The following is a 23,912-nucleotide window of genomic DNA, read 5'->3' on the forward strand; positions in this document are numbered from 1 at the left end:
GGAAATAAAAATGCTCCACAAAGATGCTAGTTGTAAAAAAAACTTAACAAAAACCTTTAATAAAATTGTAATATTATGTCATCATGACATATTTTTCATGTGGTCTAAAATGTTAAATAAAATTTTAAAGATTTCCAACCTGCAGTTTATCGGTTTCCCCACCAGATGTCACTAAAACGCCAAGGTTTGATGCCGTGAATCCATCTGTCCACTAGGTGGAAGCACACAATTGGGACGTGTGGCGGAGCGCGAAGAAGAAAAAGAAAGGACGCTGTATGCGGAAAAACAGGGAGAAAGAAACACGAAAGTGATGATGTTTTAGCGAAGTAAGATTTTATTTTGAAAGCTAATTTCGCTTAGAAAGAACCCCCGTCCTTATTCCAGGAGACCAAATGTTTATGGAGGTGGACGATAACACGATTACGTGTTTTGTTTCGCACCGCTCCTGAAGAATGAGGATCATGATGATGATATTGTGGAGCTGAAAACATGTAATTCGACCAATTTTAGATAAATGTGTGAAATGATGCAGTGAACGTGGATATTCATACAGCAGTAACTTAGTTCTATTTTTATTTTTTTAACGATGCTTATTTTCATAGCAAAGTAAAGTGAAATCCCCTTACCCGAAGAAGTGGCAAAACTCTGCATCCTTTATGTTGACATTCGCTAAGAGTTTCTGCTGACGATATTTCCTCTTGACAAATATATATATATACAGGTATTTGTTAATCTAACGTTTCTTATCGGGTGTTAAAACACCGAAACATTGAGCCATGAGTGAAGAACCCCTAACACTAGTCCAAGTGATCAGACGCCTTAAAGTGAAGCTGATCGAAATTCTCAGCGCAGATGCAGATTTTGTTCTGCAGCATGCAGACGCTCGCAGTCTGCTGTCTCCTCACGGATACCAGCTGGTGAAATCCTGCCGTGTTCCCAGTGAAAAGGTGACAGAACTTCTGGATCAGATCATCCAGAGAGGTCCCACGGCAGCACAAGGTCTGCTGGAGCTGCTGAAGGATCAGGCTCTCCAGGAGACCTTCCCACTGCTCGCCTCTGTTCAGGAGCTGCAGGCCAACTCAGTGTCTCCAGGTACCAACAAATATAGATCTACCTATTTTTACCAGCCACTTTTCAAAAAAATATACATATTTCGTCCTAAAAGAATAAATCTTTGATTTAGAAGTCGAAAACAACGTATCAAAAAGGCGAAAAGGAGCTCCTGAATCACAAGATCCACCTAAAAAGATTTGCAGCAATGGTGAGATATGCTTTCATCAGGTTATTCTTTGATGCTAAAACCATCACCAACAATCTCCGTTGCTGTCCCTCTAACAGGCTGTGCCTTAGTGAAGGAGAAGCAGCTGATGATGGTCGCTCAAGCCATCGGCAGGTCTTGGAGGGAGATTGGACGACTGGCTCTGGGCGTCCCATCTGTGAAGCTGGAGCAAATAGAGGAGGACCATTCTCAGCATTCGGAGCGAGTCTTCCACATGCTGCGCTACTGGCGCCACAGTCAAAGAGAGGAGGCCACCGCTGCTCGCCTGCACTCCCTCCTCAGTCAGAAGAACTTCGATCTCGCTCCTGAAAATATCGCCTTTCTACTGGAGACAGACGAAGAACATGTTTAGAGAAATCATGTTTATCTTCACATCAGAAGTTCACCAGACTACTTACTTGACATTTGCTAGAATACAATTTATTATGACATTTTTCTCGACTTGTATACATGCATTGAAAATGCATGAAAGTCGTAATTTCTCTCTACGTATTGTTTTGGGTACAAAATTAAAGATTGTATGATAAAACTTTATTTTACAGGCAATTTTCTACATTTAAAGTTTTCCTTTTGATATCACTGCTTAATTAGAGGAATAAATTGTGTTTTATTTTTGCAAGTGTGTGAGTTTCATATAACTGTTTTATACACTATTGAAAAGTTTCTATTTAGCATTGCAAGATGTGTGTGATCAGAAAAAAGTCCTGCTTTTCAAATCAAAATAACTTTTAAAAAAATTTAGATTAGGAAAGAGGAAATATAGACAATGAAAGTAAATTGTACACCAAACTAAATCTTTCACTTTTCAATAAAAAAAGGGTTCAAAAGAACAAGATATCAATGATAGTTTGATAATATATTGTTTTTAATCGCAACTTTCAAGCCAATGACTAATCCAAACTGTGGGACATCCTTTATCAGTTACTACAACTTTCTTTAATTTTCAGGCTGGTTTTTATTTGCAATAGATTTAATATTTTTTAGGGTTTTTAATAAGTCAGTCATGATTTGATCACTTCTACTTTCTTTATATTTTTTTAATGTTTATTTTACATCCCAACCTGTACAGATTCATATTTGCTTTTGCCCTGAAAAATGTGTCTTCATCTTGGTCCTTATCAGGATATGAGGAAGTCTTAAGCACTAGTACTTTCACTCCAACTGTACAATTCAAAAGTATTTGTAATGTAGTCACAGTAATTACTCATTTTCATCTCTGAAATTTAATGTGTCGGCTCCTAAGATGCTCTTGGTTCTTCATGAAAGTGAAAGCTTCACTTAGTTAGCTAAAATAAGTTTTTTTGTTTTTTTTAATGCCCTTTCAAAATGAATCACAGCATTCTTGTTTGGTTTTCCCACACTCTACAATCGTGTCAGACAACATTAATTAACTTCTGGTGCAGGACAAAGGTTGAGTCCAGCCTACTCCTCACTCTTCTGTTGCAGCCATTTTCCACCATCTGTGTGGCTGGTATCAAACGGCAGCAGAGATTTTGGACTCATTTTAGAGCATACCGATGGCAAAAACATCTCCGTTCTCCTGTAAGTACAGTGTGTAACATCTGCCTGTTTATGTTGGACAGCAGCCCCTTAATCTTAAGTGTTTCTGTTTAAACTATTGCATCAACAGCAGATGGAGGGACTTTGGAACCAGCCCTCCGGGATTTAACTCAGCCTCTTATTGATCACGCAGAAGGCCAGCTCTTCTTGAATGAGGCCTTCAAAATTATAGTGGAAGAGGTGCTCCGCAAGGGAACAGATGCTGAAGAAAAGGTGCCCTTTGAAGCTTTTAAGTGTCTTACGGATCGTGTTACAGTTGCCGTTGGGAGCAAAGCTGGTAATCCATGAACTGCTTATGCAGGTGTGTGAGTGGAGAGAGCCTGAGAGTCTGGCTCTGCTGCTGGATCTGCAGCTGAGAGACACGGGAGAGTCACAAGACAGGCTCCTGCAGAGAGTCAGAGATGTTGCAAAGTACAGCATTAAGACGAGTAAGAATCACAGTAACTGCAAAATAAAGTCAGCTCTATTTCTTCTTCTTTTTCGATTGATGACTCTGTTTTATTGTATATTTCAGGTCACCCACACTTCTTCAATCAGCAGTTTGGTGGGGTGGATTATCATTCTCTGGCTGGACGCTTCCTTACTGAGGCCCTCAACACTAACCTGTAAGAAATATCAGTAAATAGTCATTAAAATTATGGAGGGCTTCAAAATTTCTGATAATGTCAGTAACTGATAGTCGAAACCTTTGAATAAAAGCCAGTTTTAAATGATACATTTTTAAAGTGTTTTTGTTTTTTGATGCCAGACTTGATTGTTTCTAATCCGGTTATTGCAGAGCGAACACAACCTTCACTCTTGCAAGCTCTAACGATGGAAACGTTTACGAAAAGAAAGTAAAGCTTTACATTTTCCCAGCATAATCAGAATCCAAACAAAATGGTTTATAAACCCCAAAAATTGAAGACTCTATGTGGCTTTAGTGTATAGGAGATCTGAGTGGTAAGCCTTGAACTGTACACTACCACTGCAGCTCTGATGGGAATTCCTTAGCAAGGCAGAAACACAAAGTTCAAGTGTCTTAACAGGTCCTTATATAACAGTATTCGTTCAGCAGAGTCATCCCACAGGTGTTCGTCCTTTACATCACTTCACTGATCAAGATAACAAACCAAATGCTTTAACTAAATCTGTAAAATGCAATACCCGCAGTTTTCAGTATCAGTCCTGCATTGTTATTCATAAGACTGATAAAAATATAGCTTCCAACTTTTAAAAAGTTTATTTTCCCAGGGCAGGTTTTGTCCTTATTCTTCAGTTCCAACAGAATTTTTCATTTTAGTTTATCAGTAAAACTAACAGCAAATCTATGTATCTGATATTCCACTGCAAGTGTGTGTTTGTTTTTGCCCCAAAGACATGATTTATTCAAAGACTGACTTAGAATCGGAAACTGAAATTCTCAAAACAAAGCCGTATATAAAACCTGTCTCAAGTAAAACTATGTGGGATCTAAACCATCTCAGAGAAAATATGCTGTAACTGCTTCAGGTAGGTATAGGTTGTTATAATGCATTGTCTCGTGTGAAAAAAAACTATAAAGAAAAAGTCATAATCCCCTATGGGATTGTTTGAAATCCAATTTGAATGAAGTTAAATCTACCAAAACACTAGTACTGAAATCCTGAGTAATTTTTCACATGTTGTTGTGACCGACAGCTTCACCTACGAAGTGGCACCTGTCTTTGTGCTGATGGAGACTGAGGTTCTCAAAGCATTGCGTCAGCTGGTGGGATGGACGGATGGTGATGGCATTTTTTGCCCAGGAGGGTCCACCTCCAACATGTATGCCATGAACCTTGCTCGCTACAAACTATTTCCAGAGGTCAAGACCAAGGGGCTGTGGGCTCTTCCTCGACTGGCCATCTTTTCATCCCCAGGGGTCAGAGCAGTCATGGAGTCCTGCATGTTCTGTTAGATCTGTAGAAATGTTATGAACAGGTTTTTGTATTTTTGTAAGATTTATGCCAGCAAATGTTTCCTTGTGTTTTACAGAGCCATTACTCTGTACAGAAAGGGGCTTCATATCTGGGTTTTGGAACAGACAGTGTCATCTTAGTAAAAGTGGATGATGGGTAAGAGACATCTTTTTTGAAAGCTAAGAGCACAGAGGCTTAGATTACCTTTTCTGCTCTTAGACTATTCTAACTTATTATTATTGTTATTGTCTTTTCAATTCATGATTTATTAAGTCAACTAAAACTTGCATCAAATTTATTGTTGTTATTATTTTAGTAAATACATGGAGCATGCTAAAAACCTCAGTTCCATTTACTTAAATGGTGTTAACTCACAATGACTTAAGTGTTTCCTTTCCAAGTGTGAAGAAAATACCCAATTACACAATATAGACCAGCTACAACTCCCATTATAGTTTTGGAAATCCTATAAGAATACTATAAAAGCAAAGGGCTTTGTTGGAAAAATAACCATGAGATCTTAAAGAACACAAAAACATTGTTTATCTTTGCTCTAAATGATCAAAATCAAACTCAGTAAATTAAACTCAACCCTTTTGTTGTGTGAATTTAACAATTTTCCCCCTTTTCTTAGTGGTCGCATGATTCCAGAGGATCTTGATGCAAAGATAGAGCTGGCTAAATCTCAGGTAATTCAAGAATGTCAGGTGTTGAAGTGGACTAAATGCACTATAAATCTGAGAATTTAAGTGTTCTTGTGATTTTCTGCTGTCAAAGGGTTTCGTACCACTACTAGTGAGCTGCACATCAGGCACCACAGTGCTGGGATCCTTTGACCCCCTGGATTGCATAGCTGACGTTTGTGACAAACACCAGCTCTGGATGCACGTTGATGTAAGTCTTCCATTGGAAAAATACACATTTTGATGTGTTATATAGAATCCTGCTGTGTATTTCTGTTGTTGTCGTCTCTTGTTTTAGGCTGCGTGGGGAGGAAGCGTGCTCTTTTCCAAGCAGCATAGACACCTAATGAAAGGAGTTGAGAGGTAATGTGGGCCAAAACAATATAATCTGTGTACTTTACAAGAATAGATCTACAGGGATCAGCAGATGTGATCATTTTGTGTATGTATATCTATGTGTGCTTAAGAGCAAAGTCTGTATCATGGAATCCTCATAAGATGCTGCTGGCCGGCCTCCAGTGTTCTGCCTTTCTGCTGCAGGATACCACGGTTTGTTTTTGCACCGTAAAGCAAATAAACCTTCATGTTTTTCATTAAACAGATTTGTAATTTTTGATCGTTCTGTGTTTACCAGAATCTCCTGAAACGATGCAACTGTGCCAACGCATCATACCTCTTCCAGCAGGACAAATTCTACGATGTAAACCTAGACATAGGGGATAAGTCTGTGCAGTGCAGCCGCAAGGTGGATTGTCTGAAACTGTGGTTGATGTGGAAAGCTGTCGGCTCCACTGGCTTAGAGCATCGTGTGGATAAAGCTTTTCTTCATGTGAGGTAAGTAAAGAATTTCTGTCTTTTAAAATGTATGTTGGTTTATTATCTTTGTTATCTTTGTTTATTAGTTATCACAGTAAAAAAAATGACCAATGACAAGAGTTGAGAGTATTTACATTGCTAACAAATATGAAGTTCTCAACTTTCTAACAAGCAATTTTAAACATCACCCAGAAACTGTACTGAGCAACGACTGTCTGTTGCAAAATACAGCTCAAACATTTCTTTAAGTCTGAGTTATTAAAAAGATTGTTAATTTAGGTAAGTTCAACACATAATTTTCCTCTGGAAAAGTAAATCCTGTTTATGCAGGTATTTATTGGAACAGATGAAGAAAAGAGATGGATTCCAGCTTGTGAGCACTGTAAGTCAATGTTTGGTGTATACAGTGTATTTTTTCTCTAGTTAGATGCTGAAACCCCATGGTTGTGTGTTGTATTCACAGCAGCCAGAGTTTGTAAATGTGTGCTTCTGGTTCATACCACCAAGTCTGAGAGGGAAGGAGGGAAATGCTGATTACCAGGATAAATTGGCAAAAGTAAGTATCCAAAACCCACAAGCAAAATAAGTGGTGTCCATTTGCAATATTTCTAATTATCACCTACTTTAAAGTTTTTGCATTTATGTTGAAACACACTAAATGTAACGTTTTTCAGAGTTTCTCTTTTGTGTAAAAAAAAATTTTCATCCATTTTTTTTGTTTGTTTTTGCTAAGGTTGCTCCAGTCATTAAGGAACGCATGATGAAAGAGGGAACAATGATGGTGGGCTACCAACCTCTCGGAGACTTAGGGAACTTTTTCCGTGTGACTGTGTTCTCTCCTCATATTTGCCATAAAGACATGGACTTCTTCCTTGATGAAATAGAACGACTTGGAAAATGTTTGTGATCATTATCAGTGTGGGAATGTGTGTGTGAGTGAGAGACTGGAACTGTGACTGTAAAGCACTTTGGGTCTTAATCAAGGTAGAAAAGTGTTATATTCATGACCATTCTCACATCGTTAGTAATGAAATTAAGAATTAGATTTAAGAAAATCCAATGTATGCATTCATAACTGTGTTATTATTCCATGGAATTAAATGTAGAATAATAAAAATTGCACAAAACTATTCTATTAGAAAATCGCAAACCTTTTCTTTTAAAATTGTGGTTTTTATCAAAATAATTTCAGTTATTTCAAAATTCCTTTGCAAATTAGACTAAAATGGAAGGGAGTAGTTCGCAAAAAATAGCTAATTTTCACCTTTTCTATTTATGCACTTGAATCAAATTACAATTATAGATATGTTGATACGTGTTAGTTAAACACCTGAAAAACAGAAATTAAGCATAGGTCAATAATTTCATTTTAGAAAGATAATATGGCTTTTTCCTTAAAATAGCTAATTATATTGACTAATTAAGGTCTTTGAGCGAATAAGTGAATATTTAAATTACTAATCAAGTGTAGGGCAAAGAAAAAGAAGAAAGGGTAATTACAAATAAGTTTCATATTATGAGCTCCATGAATGTTCGTTAAAGTTTCTTTTTTACTGATTAAATGAACACTACAAGGGCTCAAAGATATGTACAGTATACAATATTGACAACAATCCGAATTCTTCAACAGTCAGAAAGACAGAAAAAGTGTTTTTTTTATTCTAAAAGGCTGCTCTTTAAATACCATAAATGATTCGCCTTGTTATGTAAATGAGTAGCATTTTTTCGTGTAAAGATTTTATTGTTATTATATTTGCCTGAAAATATGAATAAAACATTACATAAAGGGACACAAACTCGTTTTTAATTATTGTTAATTATTTTGTAACGCTTAATTTTGTTTAGTATATTGTCTTCAAATTTAGTGCACTGTAGACAATAAGTAAATCTTTCTTTTTGAAATATGCGATTTATTTCTGTGCCTTCCTGGCAAATGGGGGTGAGTCTGCATTAGTCACGTGTCTGGATTCGTGACCAATTAGGACTCTTCTTGGGGAGCACTTCCGGTGCTAGTGTTTCCTGTCACTGTTTGTAAACTGAAAAAAAATTGGAAGTGCGACAAGAAATAGTATTTTGGGTGGACTTGGAATCGAAAGGTAAACGGGCAACATTGCAGCGCATTTGACCTTCTGTTTTCTAGAGGTTTTTGAATCCTCCGTTCGTCACGGTTTTGCCTCCTCGGAGAGGCTTAATAATGAGGTCGGTGTTGAGCTCGCACGCCCTGGCTGGCTGTTGTTGTGTTGTCTGGCGTGGGGGTGGGGGTGCAGCTCTCCCATGCAAGAGTTGTCCCAAGACCTCTACTAGCTAGCTAGCTGCTGTCTGTGTTCTGACTCTAAAACTATCCAGATCCGCTCGGGTCCAGTCGGCTTGGTAAAGTGGTTTTCCGAAGGTGCTCGCGAAAGCCTGAGGTGTTTAAATTTATTCTCTTCGGCCAAAAACGCCGAAGATTTGTTCCTTGCTAGGCTTAAGCTAAGCTCGCCGTTTGATCGTGCTTGCTAATTCAAAATCATAAACCGAACGACCCCCATATTAATTAATTATGAAAAAGCTGCACGTGAAATCACACGTAATGTTTAATCAAATGTAGTAGAGTTCGTAGTTATTAGCATTGTTTTAAGCCTAAATTCTGAGATACGTAAAATAAACTTTCAGATCATTTATATTCTTTGTTTTGCTGTCAGCTCTGGGATCAGATCTGAATACTAGTGTAGCTTCTATATTGTTAAGTGTAACATCTTACAATCATATCTCGGTGTTTTGCTATATTTTCAGTACTCAGGTGGTAAACATCTTCAGCAGGATGTGTCTCTTTAGTAGCCTCACTCACATCTTTTTTTTATGTCTGATTTTAAACATTTTCTTTAAACTGATCATATTCATTTTTTGTTAGTTTGCAATTTAGTTCTCCCCTAGTAACAGATTGTTTTTTGGTTGTTCTTGTTTTTTGTTTGTTTTGTTGTTGACGTTTTTTAAATGACTTGGTATTTTTTTCCAAATATCAAATGTAAAAGCAATTTCTGATGATTAAATTGTTTTTTCATCCTTGTTTGTGCACCTTGTGACGAAGCATTTCGTCATGTTAACTGCCTTACAAACAATTCTTCATCATTGCACAAGATTGCCTTCATGTTGTTATCAGCACATCTAACGTTTTACAAATGTGTGACTTTAGTTAGGCACATACTTGGGCAGACAGAAAAACATTCGGCTACAGAGTTTTCTTTTCTTTCATAAACTTTAACAGCTTCTCCAGGACTTGTTGGAGCACCAAACGTGTGTGAGATTTCCAAGACCAAAGTTTAACTTTCACACGACAAACGTTTTGCAAGCTATCAATTCTTGCAGATCAGTTTTGATGTTATGGTATTGTATCTTTGACCATATGCCTTTAAAAATAAAACACCCGTCAGATTCTGCAGTTTCATGGTCCTTTTAAATATTAAGGGTCTTCATTCCTTGCTATTGGAATGTTCTGTTAGACATGGAGTCCCCCAGCGATAGGATTTTGAATGTCGACCGTTTTTATGTGGTAAATTTGTATTATTCTTTGATCAGAGCTGAATTGCTGAGCATCTGTTGCAGTTTCTGGTGATGGGTTGAGGAAAGTGACCTTCAGTTTTTCTAGTTTAAATCTGATAGCTTTGTTAGACTTTTTTAATCAGTGAAAGTCAGTTTCCGCATTTCCCCATATAGTTTGTTAGAGCAAAATATGGTTTTTACCTTTATATATAATTATATCTGGGGTTAGGGTTGATGATATGATAATTTTCTGGCACAAATTAAGTCTGTTTTTTTTTCATGTGTAATAAAAAAAAGCTTTTTAAATTGTATAGCATTGCTGCTCTCATGTTAGGTTTTGTTTGGTTTCTTTACTCTTCATCAAATTGATTCATTTTTTGTGTGTTTGTCAGACACACCAACAGGAGACATGCGCCAATCTTTTTCTCTGACCTGACAGAAGAAATTAATTCAGGTCTTCAACATCTGGTTATATATTTCCATATGCCTCTATTTTCAGGCTTTGGCCCCTGATGATTTGGGGGTGGTCTCATCTCTTTTGTCTCCCCTCATCCTGAGCGAAGCCCCCCCTGTCCCCTCAAACACACACGCATTCAAACCTCGGCGATGACACACCATTCCAACAATTCAGTTCGAGACCATATGAAATGGGTCAGTGGAAGTCTTTTCATCTCCAGAATCACCATCATGGTTGCATTAATCTGTCACTCGCATTGCTCAGCCTCACCTCCAAGTCCCCCCCCTTTGTTTCTGGTAGGAGTCCTGTCCCCTCCACCCCTTTCTATTTGCTCTAACGCGTTGTTTGTGCTGCCAGGCTGGGTTGCTGGGCTGCGAGGCGGTGCTGTCCAGTATGGCCTTGATGCAGGCCAACAACATCCCAGGCCAGAAGAAGGTGATGTCATCCTTGGGTCAGGGCCACAGGTCCAGTCCTGAGAGCCACCACTCGCAGCACGGCCACAACCACCACGGCCACCAGGTTCACCACGGACAAGGCCACCACAGCCACATGGGAAACCAGTCGGGCGGGAGCTGCCCACCTCTGGTGAGAAGCATGGCTCCATCAGCTCATTTTTTTCAGTTAAAACGCTAGACTTTATCAATTATACATGATCTTAATCAGTTGATCAGGAGAGGCTATGGCAAAGAAAACAAATGTTATGGATTGTTGGTAGTTGTGATTACACTTTGGATGCTATTTCAACAAATCAACTTCTTCTAACAAGTTCTCTCAGCCGTCTATGTACCAATAGTTAACGTTCTGTTTTTTTTTTCCCAAAAGCTAATCCGAAAAGACGGAGATTATCACTCATCAAGGATAATTGAGAGTAAAGATATGCAGACAAACCAGAATATGCAACCCAAGAAGAAGCACAAAAAATCTGGGTCCTCCAACAAGGTGAAAGAGAAAGTGGAGGTGAGTATTTTTCCAAATCCAGGACTCAAGATCAGGTGATTTTGATTTTTTTCCTTCTTTAACTTTGTTGTGTTCATGTTTGCAGCATATCCTGCCGCCGATTGTAATGGATGATGACAACTCCCTGAAAGTCCAGAAGAATTTCATCTGCGATCACTGTTATGGAGCTTTCCGGAGCAGCTACCACCTGAAGCGACATATTCTCACGCATACAGGTGAACACTTGAGGAACATTGATTCACATGAGTGTGGCTGAAGGTTAAACACTTCCACATATTCAGTGAGGCTAAAGCCTTAGTCCCAACTGTCTTTGGGGGTGGATACGGGCTGTCTGTGGGTGAAAAATGGGCAAACCTGGACGTAGAAAAATGTAAGATTGTAGACAACCCGGTGAGCCCATGAGGCCAAACTGTTTGTGGACATTTTTTGTCTACAGGCAGGTTGTAGTGAAAACTTAAGCAACATGTAAGGGTAAAAAGAGAGATGTAGGGGAGACGCAGATGTGTCTTACGGATTTTTCCTTTTTTCCCCCCGAGTGCTGCGCACTGCGCAGGAAGCCCGCTAATGCTTTTCAAGGGTTTCCAGGCTGCACCCTTTGTGCAGCCTGGAAACCTGTTAGAAATGAGGAAATAAGATAGTTTAGTTTGTGGGGAGATCCTACAGTCACTTGCGTATCACCCATGTATAAAGCATTTGCCCTTGGTCAATCTGGGGCTTGGACATCATAAGTGCGTTTATTATGTTTTTTTACAAACGCCTTATGATCCATTTTTATGAATGTCCCTTAAGGTGGTCACACAAGCCACAATGGAACTGCAAGACACACCTGTTCTCCCTTTAAGATACAACCGCACCTCTCTCAACCCAAAAACCTGCAGCACCCGTACGGGTGCCCCCCCTTCCCATACGGGTGCATGTGACTAAGGCTTAAGTTGCAAAACTACAGATTAGTGTCACCTTTATAATTTCCTCCAACAATGGCTTTGTGTACATGGGATTTAAAACATATCTAGTTTTTTTGTCACTGCTCCTATGTGTCATGAGATTAAACTAAAATCTGAGCGAAAACTGAAAAGCTGGTCCACACATGTGGTTGCTTACAGGGGAAAAGCCCTTTGCTTGCGATGCGTGTGAAATGCGGTTTATTCAGCGCTACCACTTAGACAGACACAAGAGGGTGCACAGCGGAGAGAAGCCGTACCAGTGTGATCGCTGCCATCAGGTCAGTCTACTTTTTTTTTTTTGGATTGTTTGTATTTAGCACAATCTCCATTTATAAAATACAGCACTAACTGAATCACACTTTATTTTTTGCTTCACTGAAGAACTTCTCGCGGACAGACCGCCTGCTGAGACACCGACGGTTGTGCACAGTTGGGGTCAGCAAAGAGGAAAACCAGTACTCCCAGGATGCTCCTACCCATACAGCTTCCTGGAGTCCCTTACACCCCTCCAGCAACCGTCTGACTGTCTGATTGCTTCCTGACAGCAGTCTGCATCTCAACACAGTCACCCAACCTAAAGAGAAAGCCTAATCCAAGGGCGACCAAACTTTAATTTGCTTTCACCTGCTCAGTTGTGGAGCTTCATATTGGATCTTTGTACTTTTTTTTCTTTCTTTTTTTGTTTACTTAATTCATGTCTCAAACAGGAGGGGATGGAATAATTTGGACAGCAGGTTACAACAGCAAAAACTGAAATGACTGGACTGACATGTGTTTTGAAAGTTTGCAAATGCATCTGTTTGGAGTTGCTACCCAAAAAAGATTTTAGCTGCACGTAATATGTATTTAATCCCAGTTCAACCCCATTTTTGCCCCCTTTTTGTATTTTTTCTAATCTGGATGCACCCACTGTAACATCCAACATTTTAGCGTGAAGTCCTGGTTGTCACCTCTGTTCTTCTGCTGGAAGGCAATAAGCTTGTAGGTGGTTCCTGGTACGTTCTACCTTTAAGAAAAAAGTACCCCGCCCGTTAAGGTTACATGAATGTATACAGATCTACAGTTCCAAGTTGTTGTCATAGAGAAAGATTTCAGATAGTGTCTCATTTTGAATAGATATTACTTTCTTTTTTTTTCATCTGTAAAAAAAACTTCAGCGATGAATTTAACCTCCTACCTTTTAATCACTGGAGAAACAGTCATCAATAATATGTAAATAGTAAAAACAAAAAACAAAAAAACACTAAAGGTTTCAACTAATCCAGCATTTACTTAGTTGTGTAGCTCCTGTTTGCGCACATACTCAGAAATCTACTTTGTTTTAAAGATATTTAGTCCTGATTTTTATTAGCAAAAACCGTTAGTTGTATTAATGTAAAGATGGACAGGTTTAATAGAAGCCCAGATTTTATAAAGTCGGTGGATAGTGACCTTTTTTTTAGTCAGTGGATGTAGGAATCACCTGTAGAATGAGGTGTTTCCCTGACATGCTTCTGTAAAATGAATACCATCATAAAAGCCATTTTTGCTGTAACTTTTCCTTTAAACCACTGTATGCTCGTTTTTTTTCTTAACAGTTAATATTTGATTAGATTTATTTTTCCTTTTCCTTTGTGAAGTACTTGGGGAACGGATGAGCATAGTATTCAGACTTGAAATACTCCGAATGCACGCTCTCTTAAATCTGAGAAATGTAGAAATCAATTGTCATATTTAACATTTCCCACCTCTTTATGTTTTAATCCCGAGACTGTGACAGTGGCTCCAATAAATCCTATTCATTTAAAAAAAAAAAAGCCAACATAGATTTTATCCATACGTTTGGAGCGCTGACCTATCCATGACTGAACATGATCAGACTGCAGTGCCACCTCATTTCATGTCTCATTTAACTCAACTGCTTTCAGTAAATATGGATGACTTCTGTTTGTAGAGACAAAGTGCAGGCCTGCATGCAGTTAAATCAGACTGTAAACAATGAATTCACTCAGATCGGTTGTAAAGTTTAAATGTGTTTTATTTTCGTTTATACTTTTTCCTTTTTAGACCCCATTTTCTTTTTTTTAATAAATCATAGACAAGTAGCACTGTTGCTATCAGGCTTTTCGGTTGTTTGTAGGGAGTTTGGGACCTGCCCTTTTAGTTTTTGATGTTTTTCAAAAAATGTTTTCCAATTGTTGAAATAGTTTGCCAGACCTCTGAAAGTAAACCAGTCTTGACATCATTAGAATCTTAAAATCTTCTTTTCTTCCCAACAGCTTAAAAAAAAAAATGGACATCAACTTTGGAAAGAAACAAAACAAAAACTGCGACTTGTATCTTTTAGTGTTTTATCTATGATTAGTTGTTTCTATTTTTATTTGTATTTTTATCATTTGCATGCATTTCTTAAATGATCCTTGTAGATTTTTTTTTTTGCTTTGATTTTTTTATGAAAGCATCGACCAGTTTTTCTGTTCAGGACTGAAGTGAAGTCAATTCTGACTAGAAATTTAGTGCTGAGTGGCATTTTAAGGGTCGTGTTATTTTATTCTATTTTCTGTCACCTGTGACCATGCTGTTCATGTAATCTACAACAAATTGAACATAAATTATTTTGTGTCAATGCAGATTTCAGTTTTTGTTTTTTGTCTTTTAGCATATTTGTGCAGATGCTTCACAGACTGGTAATACATCAGTTATGCCAGCAGATGGCAGTCATGACCTTAGAAATCAGTCTATAGAATAGACAAAGCATTTTATTCCACTGGAGATTGTGAGTGTGAACATTAAAGTAAATCATCTGAAATGTTAGTTGTAAGTGACTTGAATTAGTGAGAAATGCAGTCATTGTTTCATTTTAAGTGCGAGTACAAGTATTTTAACTTAAGTTTTAGATAAACATTAAGTTCTTCTTTAGGTCAAGGATGTGCACAAAAACTAAAAAAACTACATTTTAAAAAATCAATTTAAAGGGGTGGTGCAGTTAAATAATATGTAAATTAAAATAGATCCTGTTTATTCTCGCACTTTCAGCAAAAAATTAAAAGTAAAAGCTTTCTTAATCTTACTTTGGACAGCATCATTTTCTCTTAAGGGACAGTTTTAGGTGGTAGGGGGGTTGGATCTGGCTGTAGTTGTGTGATCATTGAGTTGATAATTTTGCACAAATACAATATTTTCATTAATCTAATGGAAGTGGACAGTGACAGATGCACGGATGTGTGAGGCTGAAAGCTGCATTCTGCAGAGGTTCAAAAAAGTCTCTCTGTAATCCTGCCTGTGGAGGTGCTGCCACACTGATGACATGGTAGTATTGGGAGATCGTGGCCTTTGGAGCCTCCTTCTTTGACACTGACTCTGGCTTTAATTCCAACATTAGAATAGGTGGGATGAGCTCAACCTGAAGGTTTCTGGGAGTGTGCGTCCACTCCCTTGAGAGACTTGCCCTCCCCTCCACAGCCTGATTTACAGCACCCAAAGGCCCCCAGCTCTTTACAATGGAACTTCTTAAGTGAGGAAGATGGGGAGGAGATCAGAGTGGGGAGATAACACTCCATCTTCGAGCACAAAGTGCTGAAATCATCCAGGGTCAAAATCATCTGAGCGAGACGGATCGTAGAGTGGGTCCAGAATGAGAGAGTGGGAGGGCATGACTCTCACTATCAGGAAGAAGCTTCTTCTTCGTGCTCACCTTTATTGATAGATGAGGGAGGAAGATGTCCGCCAAACAAATTCCTCCAACAACCAGTAAATCTTAGCTGCCTGTGCACATAGTGGCTCCTCAAACACATGCGTGGTTCAGAGGTTTACAAAAACAAGTGCTCTGCAGCATCAATGCTCAGTCTGCAACAAATGTTTGGCCATGCAAAGATCAAACACATCCCAGCCTCTCTGCGAATGATTGAAACCCTCCCAACAATAGCTCCTGCTATCTCCCTCTCCCTGAGGTGTTGGAGAGCCTTTTCATCTCAGCTTTGATTAATAAAGGAATCGCTGGTTGGTTGAAAGCAACGATCTGCCCGTTCTGAGCATCCATCACGCCTGTGACAGCCCACCTCTCCGTGTTAATTAGCAGTGATATTTAAGCTGTCGGAGGTGTTCCATGGCTGTCAGCGTGGTGGCTGTGTCGCTGATCATTAAAATTTCAATTTTCCTGTCTAGGTTACCCCCCATTCCCCTCAAAACCTCACAGAAGATCTACTTGAGAAGCACAGACCAAAAGGATTAAGAATTTCTTCGGTGAAAAATTTGAATTAAAGGAATTGTCAACCGTGTTGGTGATCTGTCTTTTTCATGCATTCAAATCCACTTTGTCAGCAGGAAAGTAAAAACATCAATTTGACTTATCACACTCGCTCAGTAATTATGAGAAATGACATGGAATAATTTGCCATAAATCCAAAGTTCTCATCAAACAACGAGCAGAGAAAATGTGACTGAATTACTTATTAATGATTACCAAATATTGCAATATTCTCTTACACCTGGGGGCTATTACTAAGAGATAAATTTTTAAAGGAGCTGAATTCTTGTCCATTTACACCCAAAAGGTGTAAAACACCAAAATGAGGATTTTGAAAGAATAAAATGAAAGAATAGCTAGGTCAGATGAAGAGCAATATAGGGAAAGTCAAGCATTTGGCACCAACGTGAAATCTGCTAAAAAGGCTTTGAGTTGGTACACATTCAGTTTAGCGTCCACTGGGTGCCACAATATTACTTTCCCCAAAATCAAGAAAACGATCAGGTGAAATACAAGTGGGACGCCTACCAACTAGCTGCCTCCCATAATGTTTCTGATGGGAACAATCTGTCATTCCATGCCTCTGAGTGTCCCACATTGAAATGTCTGTCACCACTTTTCCAATTAGTGTAACTCAGGAAGATGAATTAGCATCGCCACAGCACACCCAGGACCAGTGAGCTGACACAGAGGACATGGAATGCAAAAGTTATCACCCTTGTGAGTGATAGCAAGAGAAAAGTTCCATCTTTCGATCGGCACAAGATTGCAATATTTGTGTTTCATTTGGTTTGATAAACTTAAACAGCACTTAAAACAAATCTACCACTCGTTTAAAATTCAAATGATTTCACAAACCTTTACCAAAATAATGATGGAACCCATTCATTGAGTGGAAAGTCCTCCGAGTTTGTCGTGTCTCTTCACGCTCAGACACACTTTCCCTACCAAATGATTTAAAAAAAGTATTTGAACACATGCTAAATAATAGTACATAAAAGTAAAGATTTGAATAACCTACACCTTTTTACCCCCTGTGTCCATAATCCTTCCTAAAGTGGGATCTTTTGTTTAAAAAAACATAGAAAAAATATAAAAAACATTTCAAAAAAACAATCAAACTGCAAACTATTTTACCCTTGAAAAAATGTAAAACCTTGTTTTTAGAAATAGGATATTTTACTAGACAATTTTTAATGTTCAATAAATGTTCACAAGTCAGACTGGCGTTCATGGTCATCATTTTGAAAACAAAAATTTTGATTTATATTCTAAGATTAGTACTAGTTTTAGATTTTATGAGGACTTTATGATCATTTTTGTTCACATTTTGTTCTAAAATGAGTCATTTCAGTTTATTACACCAATTTGTTTGTCAATGTAGACAAAATGAACAACAATTAAAGGACAACACTTTTTAAAAATCCCAACCCTTTCTTTAGAACTAGCAACAAAATACTAATTATTGGGCTTTATAACATTCAATTTGAAGCTATTCTATTTAAGTTAGAATTTTTCTCTTATTGAATGCTTTTTTTTTTGGAATTCCTTGTTCTTAGATTTTGGTGTTATTGTAAGATTTCTCGATTAGTAAAAATACTTGCTTTTACTTTTAAATGTAACACTTTCAAGTGATTTTCTTCTTAAAATTAGTGTTCTTTCCTTAGTTTTCGGCTACCTTCTTTGCAGTGCCTCTGAAATGTTCAGCAAAATGGGAATATTAACCTTTCCAGCAGAATGATATATTTTGAACTGAACAGGTCTTTTTTTGTTGTTGTGGTAGTGAAATGAGGTTTCGATGATTGTAGTGGTGATCTTTCTGGTTGATAGAGCTATGTTTTTGTCTAATTTTTAAGCCATTTCTCAACTTTTTCTGAATGACGTTCCTCATACCCACTTTTCCAACCCATCATGTTCCTCTGAGATTGGTGGTCCCAGAGACATTTTCTCTTACAATCGTACAATGAAAACATTTTGAACAGCGAATGAATTGTTCCAACAGCTAAAACCTGCATGACATTTGGTAAAGATGTTCACATGGACCTCATCATGAGTTATAACAACTGCTCTGATCCCTTGACATTGTAGCCCTTCTCTCACACGCAACTTCAAGGCAGGACGGTTTGGTCTTTGTTGCACGTCAGCGTCCTGTGTGTAAGTAAAGAGGCAGAGAGGGGGCTCAGAGTTCATAACCTGCAGATATAGCAGCCTTTGGCTTGGTGTCATCTTTGTTTTGTCTGTGAGAAATTACCAAAGAGGAGCAGAAGCTACTTACAAAAAACAAACTGTTTTTGGGTAAAAACACTGTAAGAGTTGTGTTGGAAGTTCTCAGTAGTTTACAGAACATCTCAGAATTCTCCCAGAGCAATCATTGTCACCTTCTACAAACCATAAACCTATGAAGCAAACAAACTTAATAATTTAACCAAAGAAATAAATATACAACGCTCTTCCTCAACATTTTTACCCTGTCCCATAGAAGTAACAGAAAATCTGATGTGCAAACAATCTGGTTGGTCACAACAGCAGAACAACAAGGTCAAAGGTTTAAACGAAGCATGATTCTACAAGAAAGACTTCATTGCAGCGTTGCAACAGTTAACCCCTTAACATGTATATTTGTCTTGGCTCCTTTAAACGTGCCGCCACACTATCCATCAACCGTTAGAGTTCAGAGGGATCATTTCTGTTTCAAAGTAAAACCTGTTTTCTTTCTTTTGCATAGCGCTCTGTCACGGGGCAGGCTGTGTAACCCCGACTTATCAAGTTCAGGTGAGGGTATTTTCTTGAAATCATACAATCTCACTTGAAAAGCCAGATCCGGGGCTTTCCTCAGCCTCGCAATTTTTACGGCAATTTTTCTTGTGTAGCAGATAACCTAAAATTTAAAGTGCTTGTGGAAGGAGGGACTGGATAGGGAAGGGACACAGGGTGTGAATTCACAAGAGGTTGATGGACAGGGCAGGGGCACCCATGCTATTTCGCCCTGGATGTTTCTGTAGGTCGAGGCTGTTACAAGGCCACACTTAGCCTACTCTTGAGCTTGTCAGAGAAGACTGTTTGGCTGATGAAGAGATAGGCAGCAGATAGATGATAAGACTCCTTGAACACTGGGGCTGTGAGCAGATGTATTAGTGAGGTAGAAAGTGGTCCTGGCAGTTTGCTGCTGCAGATCAGGCTTGCGATCATGTGATTTACAAAGTCATCAAGGATCCTCTGACCCCAGAGTCATACAGAAAACCTGCTGATCATGAAAGATGGGGATTGTGGAGAAAACATTTATGACAGGACCAGGAATGTGCTAGGATGGGTTGGGATGGATGCAGATGAGTATTCTACTAGTTTGAAGCAGTATTATTTCCTGGAGTGAGTATATAACGTTTTCTTCAAAGCATTTTCAGATGACAACCAGTAGTTAGCTATCTCACAGCTCTACATCTGTGCTTGTGAGAAGCTCTCATGATGTAAGGACTATTATACTCCAGTGCCATTTCCCTTCAGGGATAAGATTTTACGATTGCAACCTGACACCGTTTCTGTGTCCTATAAGTGACAGAGCAGTAACTCACTTCAAAGGCGAGAGGCATCAAATCACACTGCAGCCATACATTAACTTGTCAAGTGTTGGCCAATAAGAAGGCGCCATTAAATCTTGGCTGTCACGCTAGCGGCCAATGGAAAGACGAGGGCCGTAAATCTGCCAGGGCTGCTCTGTTAAGGGTGTTGTGGTGTGGCTGGGGAACCCAAGGGGAGGGAGCAGAGAAAGTGGGAAAGTAGATTAGAAAACATGAGTGTGGAGGTATGCCACAAGAAAATACTCTTCCACAGATTCCTAAAACGCATCCAAAAACCCCTTTTGAAACTCTGAAAGCTTTTGTTTGTGTTTTAGAAGTTCACTTTTGTATGAAATTTTTGTTCAAAATAAAGTAAATTAAAAAAAAATCAAACATGTTTGGAGACTTATTTTCTTTTTAAAAAGTGTTTTTCTTCTATTGCAGTGAAAGCTACCAAAAAATAGTAAATACTCTCATAAAATTTTCTTGGATTTCCTAATTGACTGTCTTTTGGATTATTATTATTACACAAAAACTTCATACTGACTGTTTGATAACCAATGTCACTCCTAGTTCTCATAACCTCAAACTATCAGTAGCATACCTTTATAGCCTGTCTGTAAGGGTCCAGAGATGGGAAAGACCAGAATCCAGCCAAGCCCATTTACTGTCCAGATGTTTAGAGGAAGATGATGTATCAGCTCCTGAAATAACGCTAACCCAAAACATCTATGCTCGAGCACCGCTGGTTAGCTTCCACGGCTTCTCCTATAAAGCAAGCTTTCAAATGAAGAGTTACGCAAGATCTGTAGGGAAAACAGCAGAGGAAAAAATGTATCAGGTGGAATATTTCTTTAGCTCACAATTCCCATGGCGGTGTGCTTTCATTATCCTATCAAAGTTTATCGTTTTCATACAATAAATCTTCCAGGCTTCATGAAAAAAGGCCTTTTTGAAGGCTACACAGAAAAAATCAAGTCCGTCCCTAAACAAATCTCGCCGATTTTTTTCACCAACTTGTAACGACATCCAATAAACTAAACACGTTTGCAGTGACATTTTTATTTTTCATCAACAAAAAAAAAAATTAAACATTATCATCAGAATTTACAGTCATCTTATGTCATTACTATGAAAATGTACTCTCTTTCCCTCCCATCTTCAGAAACATAAATAGCTGGTTGAGTTATGGCAAAAGCAGGCAAGAGTGCAACGGTGGAGGTGTTGTTTTTGGCTGGCTTTCCTTGGAGTGGCCATGATTCTCTTTTCTATGGGAATCCATAAACAGACCCAGAGGGGCAACTATGGTCATAAACCACGTCAGGCTGCCACAATGCTGCTGCTGCTGCAGCAAGGGGAGCAGGCCTGGGTGCATTTCTTCTTGTCACTGCATGCACACAAGCACAACAACTTTCACTTAGAGTAGCACTGCAATACCTATTCCTTTGTATTTAAATATCTACCAAGTACTTGCCTGGTTTAATTTGTTTTTTAGTTTTAGTTTTGGAATTGTCAAAGGTGCACGGGCTATCGTAAATCTTATTTTCAAGATCCTAATCTAGACTTTATTCTGGCAATGCTGTGTGACAGATTCAGTCCTCTGATGGAAATCAGAGTCTTCCTGCACATAAACATCGTCTGTTTCTAAATACAAAACAGAATAGTGGGTGAAAGGTGAAATATTGCAAGCTACAGCACATATACCCACAAACCATCAGTGAGTATGTTTATGACCTGTATTTTCATGCGACTTTAGATAGAATGTCATCATTACCTGGAATAGACTCAAAACCAGGGTACTGCCAGGAGGGTAGCATTATTTTAAAAAACTTTGTAATTTATGATTTGTTTGTTTTTTTATTAATTAAAAATTAAACTATGTGGAACATATGTGCTTGTTATTTATAGTTCTACATTTTATTTCCTATTTTATTTCAGCCATATGAATTGTTTTAGAATGAATCCTATAATATTCCGGGGAAATAGTTGATAGCAGGCGTAGCTATTTTATTCATTTTAATAGAGTGGTTGATTAAAAATCATGTGGGTCTTGCTCTAATCAGACAGTATAATAGCTCGTCTTTCAATAAAGATCTCAACCATTCTGGATCCAGCACGCTGTTATTGTTATCCAGGATTGCATCTGTTTAGCTGGACAAGCCATTGGATACGGGCGGGGGCCCATCGACTATGACATAAAGACTCTGTAAGCTTACAGATGATAATAATTTATTGACTCTAATTTACAAAGTCTACACACACACACACAGGAAGGAGAGCAACTCTTTCAATATATGCATCGATCAATTACAAGGCTCTAACCCAGACATCTGACAATTTTACTGCATGTTATGTGCAGTATGTCAAGCCATGGAGTTTTTAACCGTTAGACTCATTCCTGTATAATTAATATAAATTACCTGGCTGGTTTTTATGACGGTGCAACTGTAATTAGAGGATGAAAGCAAGCCACTGAGCTGCCGATGGTGCTGCGGGGTTATTTAGATGAAAAGTGAGTGTCTGGACAGGCGTCTTGTGTGGGATCTGGTGCAGCCCTCTCTTTTCTCCTGCTGTGCATCTCGTTGGGATTTCATTTAATTACATTTACTGCTGCCTGCTTCTACGAGGCTCGTCCTCTTTAACCTTCATCCCCCCCTGCTTCCGTCACTGACAAAACACACAGAGATAAGCCTCCTCATTATATCTGAAAGTTGGTGTGATGACAGTACACTCGTGCGATAATGAAGTCGCTTTATAATAATTACTTTTTATATTGCTTTTCATCTGGTGAAATACTTGGGATCGTAGCTGTCATTTATGGTACGAGTAGATCACAGATTAAAGGGAAGAAAAAGATCATTCAAAACAATAAAAGTAGTTTTGTTTTCTGATAGATAAATGCTTAAGTATGAATTAAAGTCTTCTTTTTCTATACTGGGTGCTTTCTTAGAAACTTGTTTCAGTGCACTAATAAAGATTTTCTCAAAATATATCATTGTTTCCAAAAAGAGGATGAAAGACATTTTTGATTGGTTTGTTGCATTCCAACATTAGTATGTATGACAGTTGTTCCTTAGAGCAAACCTCCTTAGGCCACAGCCACCTGTACATTTATGTGGTTTACTTTTCTTCACTTTGATGTCATAGTTTTAATTAAATAGGAAGAAAAACAATTTGGCAAATAGTAATATGAACTGTTGCTTAAAAATCTATTAAGAGGTGTAAGAGCAGCAACATAAATCAAAAACAAAACTTTGAACAGTCATACTGTGATATTCAACAAATTGATTATTTTTCAAATTATCTTTAACTATGTAAATCAAAACTTATCCAAAACGCGCATATTTGGTAACTCTACTCCTATAAGATCATTCTGATTTTAATGGCTATTTAGGAAAAGGGCTCCATAGACCTAAAACATTATTTTATTTTTATTCAAAATTATATATATATATATATATATATATATATATATATATATATATATATATATATATATATATATATATATATATATATATTACTAATAATGGTATTGCCATATATTTAAAAGCATAAATAGCTACATAAATTTACTTTTTTTCGATTTTACAAGCAGTACCATAGCAGAAACCAGCTTGTTATAGTGGTATTTGTATCCTTATTTGCAGTTTCTCCTTTATCCTTATTTCTCCTGCATGAATTTACTGTGCATTTATTGTTCATCTACAGAAAAGCATACCTTCATTTTCACTTCAGAGAACTCATTAAAATGTCTGGTTCAGATTATAATTAAACGAGTGGTTTATTTTTCCTCTTCCAGAATTATGATGTAAATTAACCTTGCAGTTATTTGACACCACCACAAGGTGGAGCCCTTGTACCTACACATCCATTTTTGTAGTCACAAAGGGAGGTTAGATTTAAGGTGAGAAACTACTCTTTCTTAAAAGAAAGCAACATATTCTGGTTAAAAAAAAATACTCATTACAGAATGAAAAGTGCAAGGACTACTGCAGG

The 23,912-nt window shown here is 38.0% G+C and overlaps 3 protein-coding genes across 7 annotated transcripts; all 3 read left to right on the forward strand.

Moving 5' to 3' along the window:
- Positions 1–227: 227 nt before the first annotated feature.
- Positions 228–1,898, forward strand: zgc:174906 (uncharacterized). The gene is made up of 3 exons (XM_004070473.5): positions 228–1,092; positions 1,184–1,261; positions 1,339–1,898. Exons 1-3 carry the CDS (start codon positions 777–779, stop codon positions 1,629–1,631), a joined length of 687 nt encoding a protein of 228 aa, XP_004070521.1. The 5' UTR covers positions 228–776; the 3' UTR covers positions 1,632–1,898.
- A 716-nt stretch (positions 1,899–2,614) lies between these two features.
- On the forward strand, positions 2,615–8,053 carry csad (cysteine sulfinic acid decarboxylase). The gene is made up of 14 exons (XM_011477121.4): positions 2,615–2,821; positions 2,910–3,052; positions 3,141–3,267; positions 3,354–3,444; positions 4,499–4,721; positions 4,835–4,914; positions 5,393–5,447; positions 5,536–5,652; positions 5,740–5,804; positions 5,909–5,990; positions 6,076–6,275; positions 6,588–6,639; positions 6,721–6,813; positions 6,991–8,053. Exons 1-14 carry the CDS (start codon positions 2,797–2,799, stop codon positions 7,162–7,164), a joined length of 1,527 nt encoding a protein of 508 aa, XP_011475423.1. The 5' UTR covers positions 2,615–2,796; the 3' UTR covers positions 7,165–8,053.
- A 159-nt stretch (positions 8,054–8,212) lies between these two features.
- znf740b (zinc finger protein 740b) lies at positions 8,213–14,743 on the forward strand. 5 transcript variants are annotated; one of them, XM_020704676.3, is made up of 7 exons: positions 8,213–8,353; positions 10,276–10,427; positions 10,591–10,818; positions 11,056–11,190; positions 11,276–11,405; positions 12,294–12,412; positions 12,516–14,743. In XM_020704676.3, the coding sequence occupies exons 2-7, from the start codon at positions 10,383–10,385 to the stop codon at positions 12,663–12,665; spliced, it is 807 nt and encodes a 268-aa protein (XP_020560335.1). In that variant the 5' UTR covers positions 8,213–8,353; positions 10,276–10,382; the 3' UTR covers positions 12,666–14,743. The 5 variants fall into 5 exon arrangements, with proteins under 5 accessions (XP_020560335.1, XP_020560337.1, XP_078806727.1 ...); XM_078950601.1 differs by lacking the exon at positions 8,213–8,353 and adding an exon at positions 8,436–8,456; XM_020704677.3 differs by lacking the exon at positions 8,213–8,353 and adding an exon at positions 8,522–8,665.
- The last annotated feature ends 9,169 nt before the right edge of the window (positions 14,744–23,912 follow it).

Source organism: Oryzias latipes, chromosome 7, assembly GCF_053564925.1.
Source record: "Oryzias latipes strain Hd-rR chromosome 7, Olatipes_Hd-rR_3.1".
Classification (NCBI taxonomy): domain Eukaryota; kingdom Metazoa; phylum Chordata; class Actinopteri; order Beloniformes; family Adrianichthyidae; genus Oryzias; species Oryzias latipes.

Bases quoted from the DNA above. Each gene is read 5' to 3' on its own strand.
- zgc:174906 (XM_004070473.5), top strand. From the start codon at position 777: ATGAGTGAAGAACCCCTAACACTAGTCCAAGTGATCAGACGCCTTAAA. The intron at 1,093-1,183 runs GTACCAACAAAT...TCTTTGATTTAG, and splicing joins GGCCAACTCAGTGTCTCCAG to AAGTCGAAAACAACGTATCA. The intron at 1,262-1,338 runs GTGAGATATGCT...TCCCTCTAACAG, and splicing joins TAAAAAGATTTGCAGCAATG to GCTGTGCCTTAGTGAAGGAG.
- csad (XM_011477121.4), top strand. From the start codon at position 2,797: ATGGCAAAAACATCTCCGTTCTCCT. The intron at 2,822-2,909 runs GTAAGTACAGTG...TTGCATCAACAG, and splicing joins AAAAACATCTCCGTTCTCCT to CAGATGGAGGGACTTTGGAA. The intron at 6,814-6,990 runs GTAAGTATCCAA...GTTTTTGCTAAG, and splicing joins ACCAGGATAAATTGGCAAAA to GTTGCTCCAGTCATTAAGGA.
- znf740b (XM_020704676.3), top strand. From the start codon at position 10,383: ATGACACACCATTCCAACAATTCAGTTCGAGACCATATGAAATGG. The intron at 10,819-11,055 runs GTGAGAAGCATG...TTTTCCCAAAAG, and splicing joins GCGGGAGCTGCCCACCTCTG to CTAATCCGAAAAGACGGAGA. The intron at 12,413-12,515 runs GTCAGTCTACTT...GCTTCACTGAAG, and splicing joins AGTGTGATCGCTGCCATCAG to AACTTCTCGCGGACAGACCG.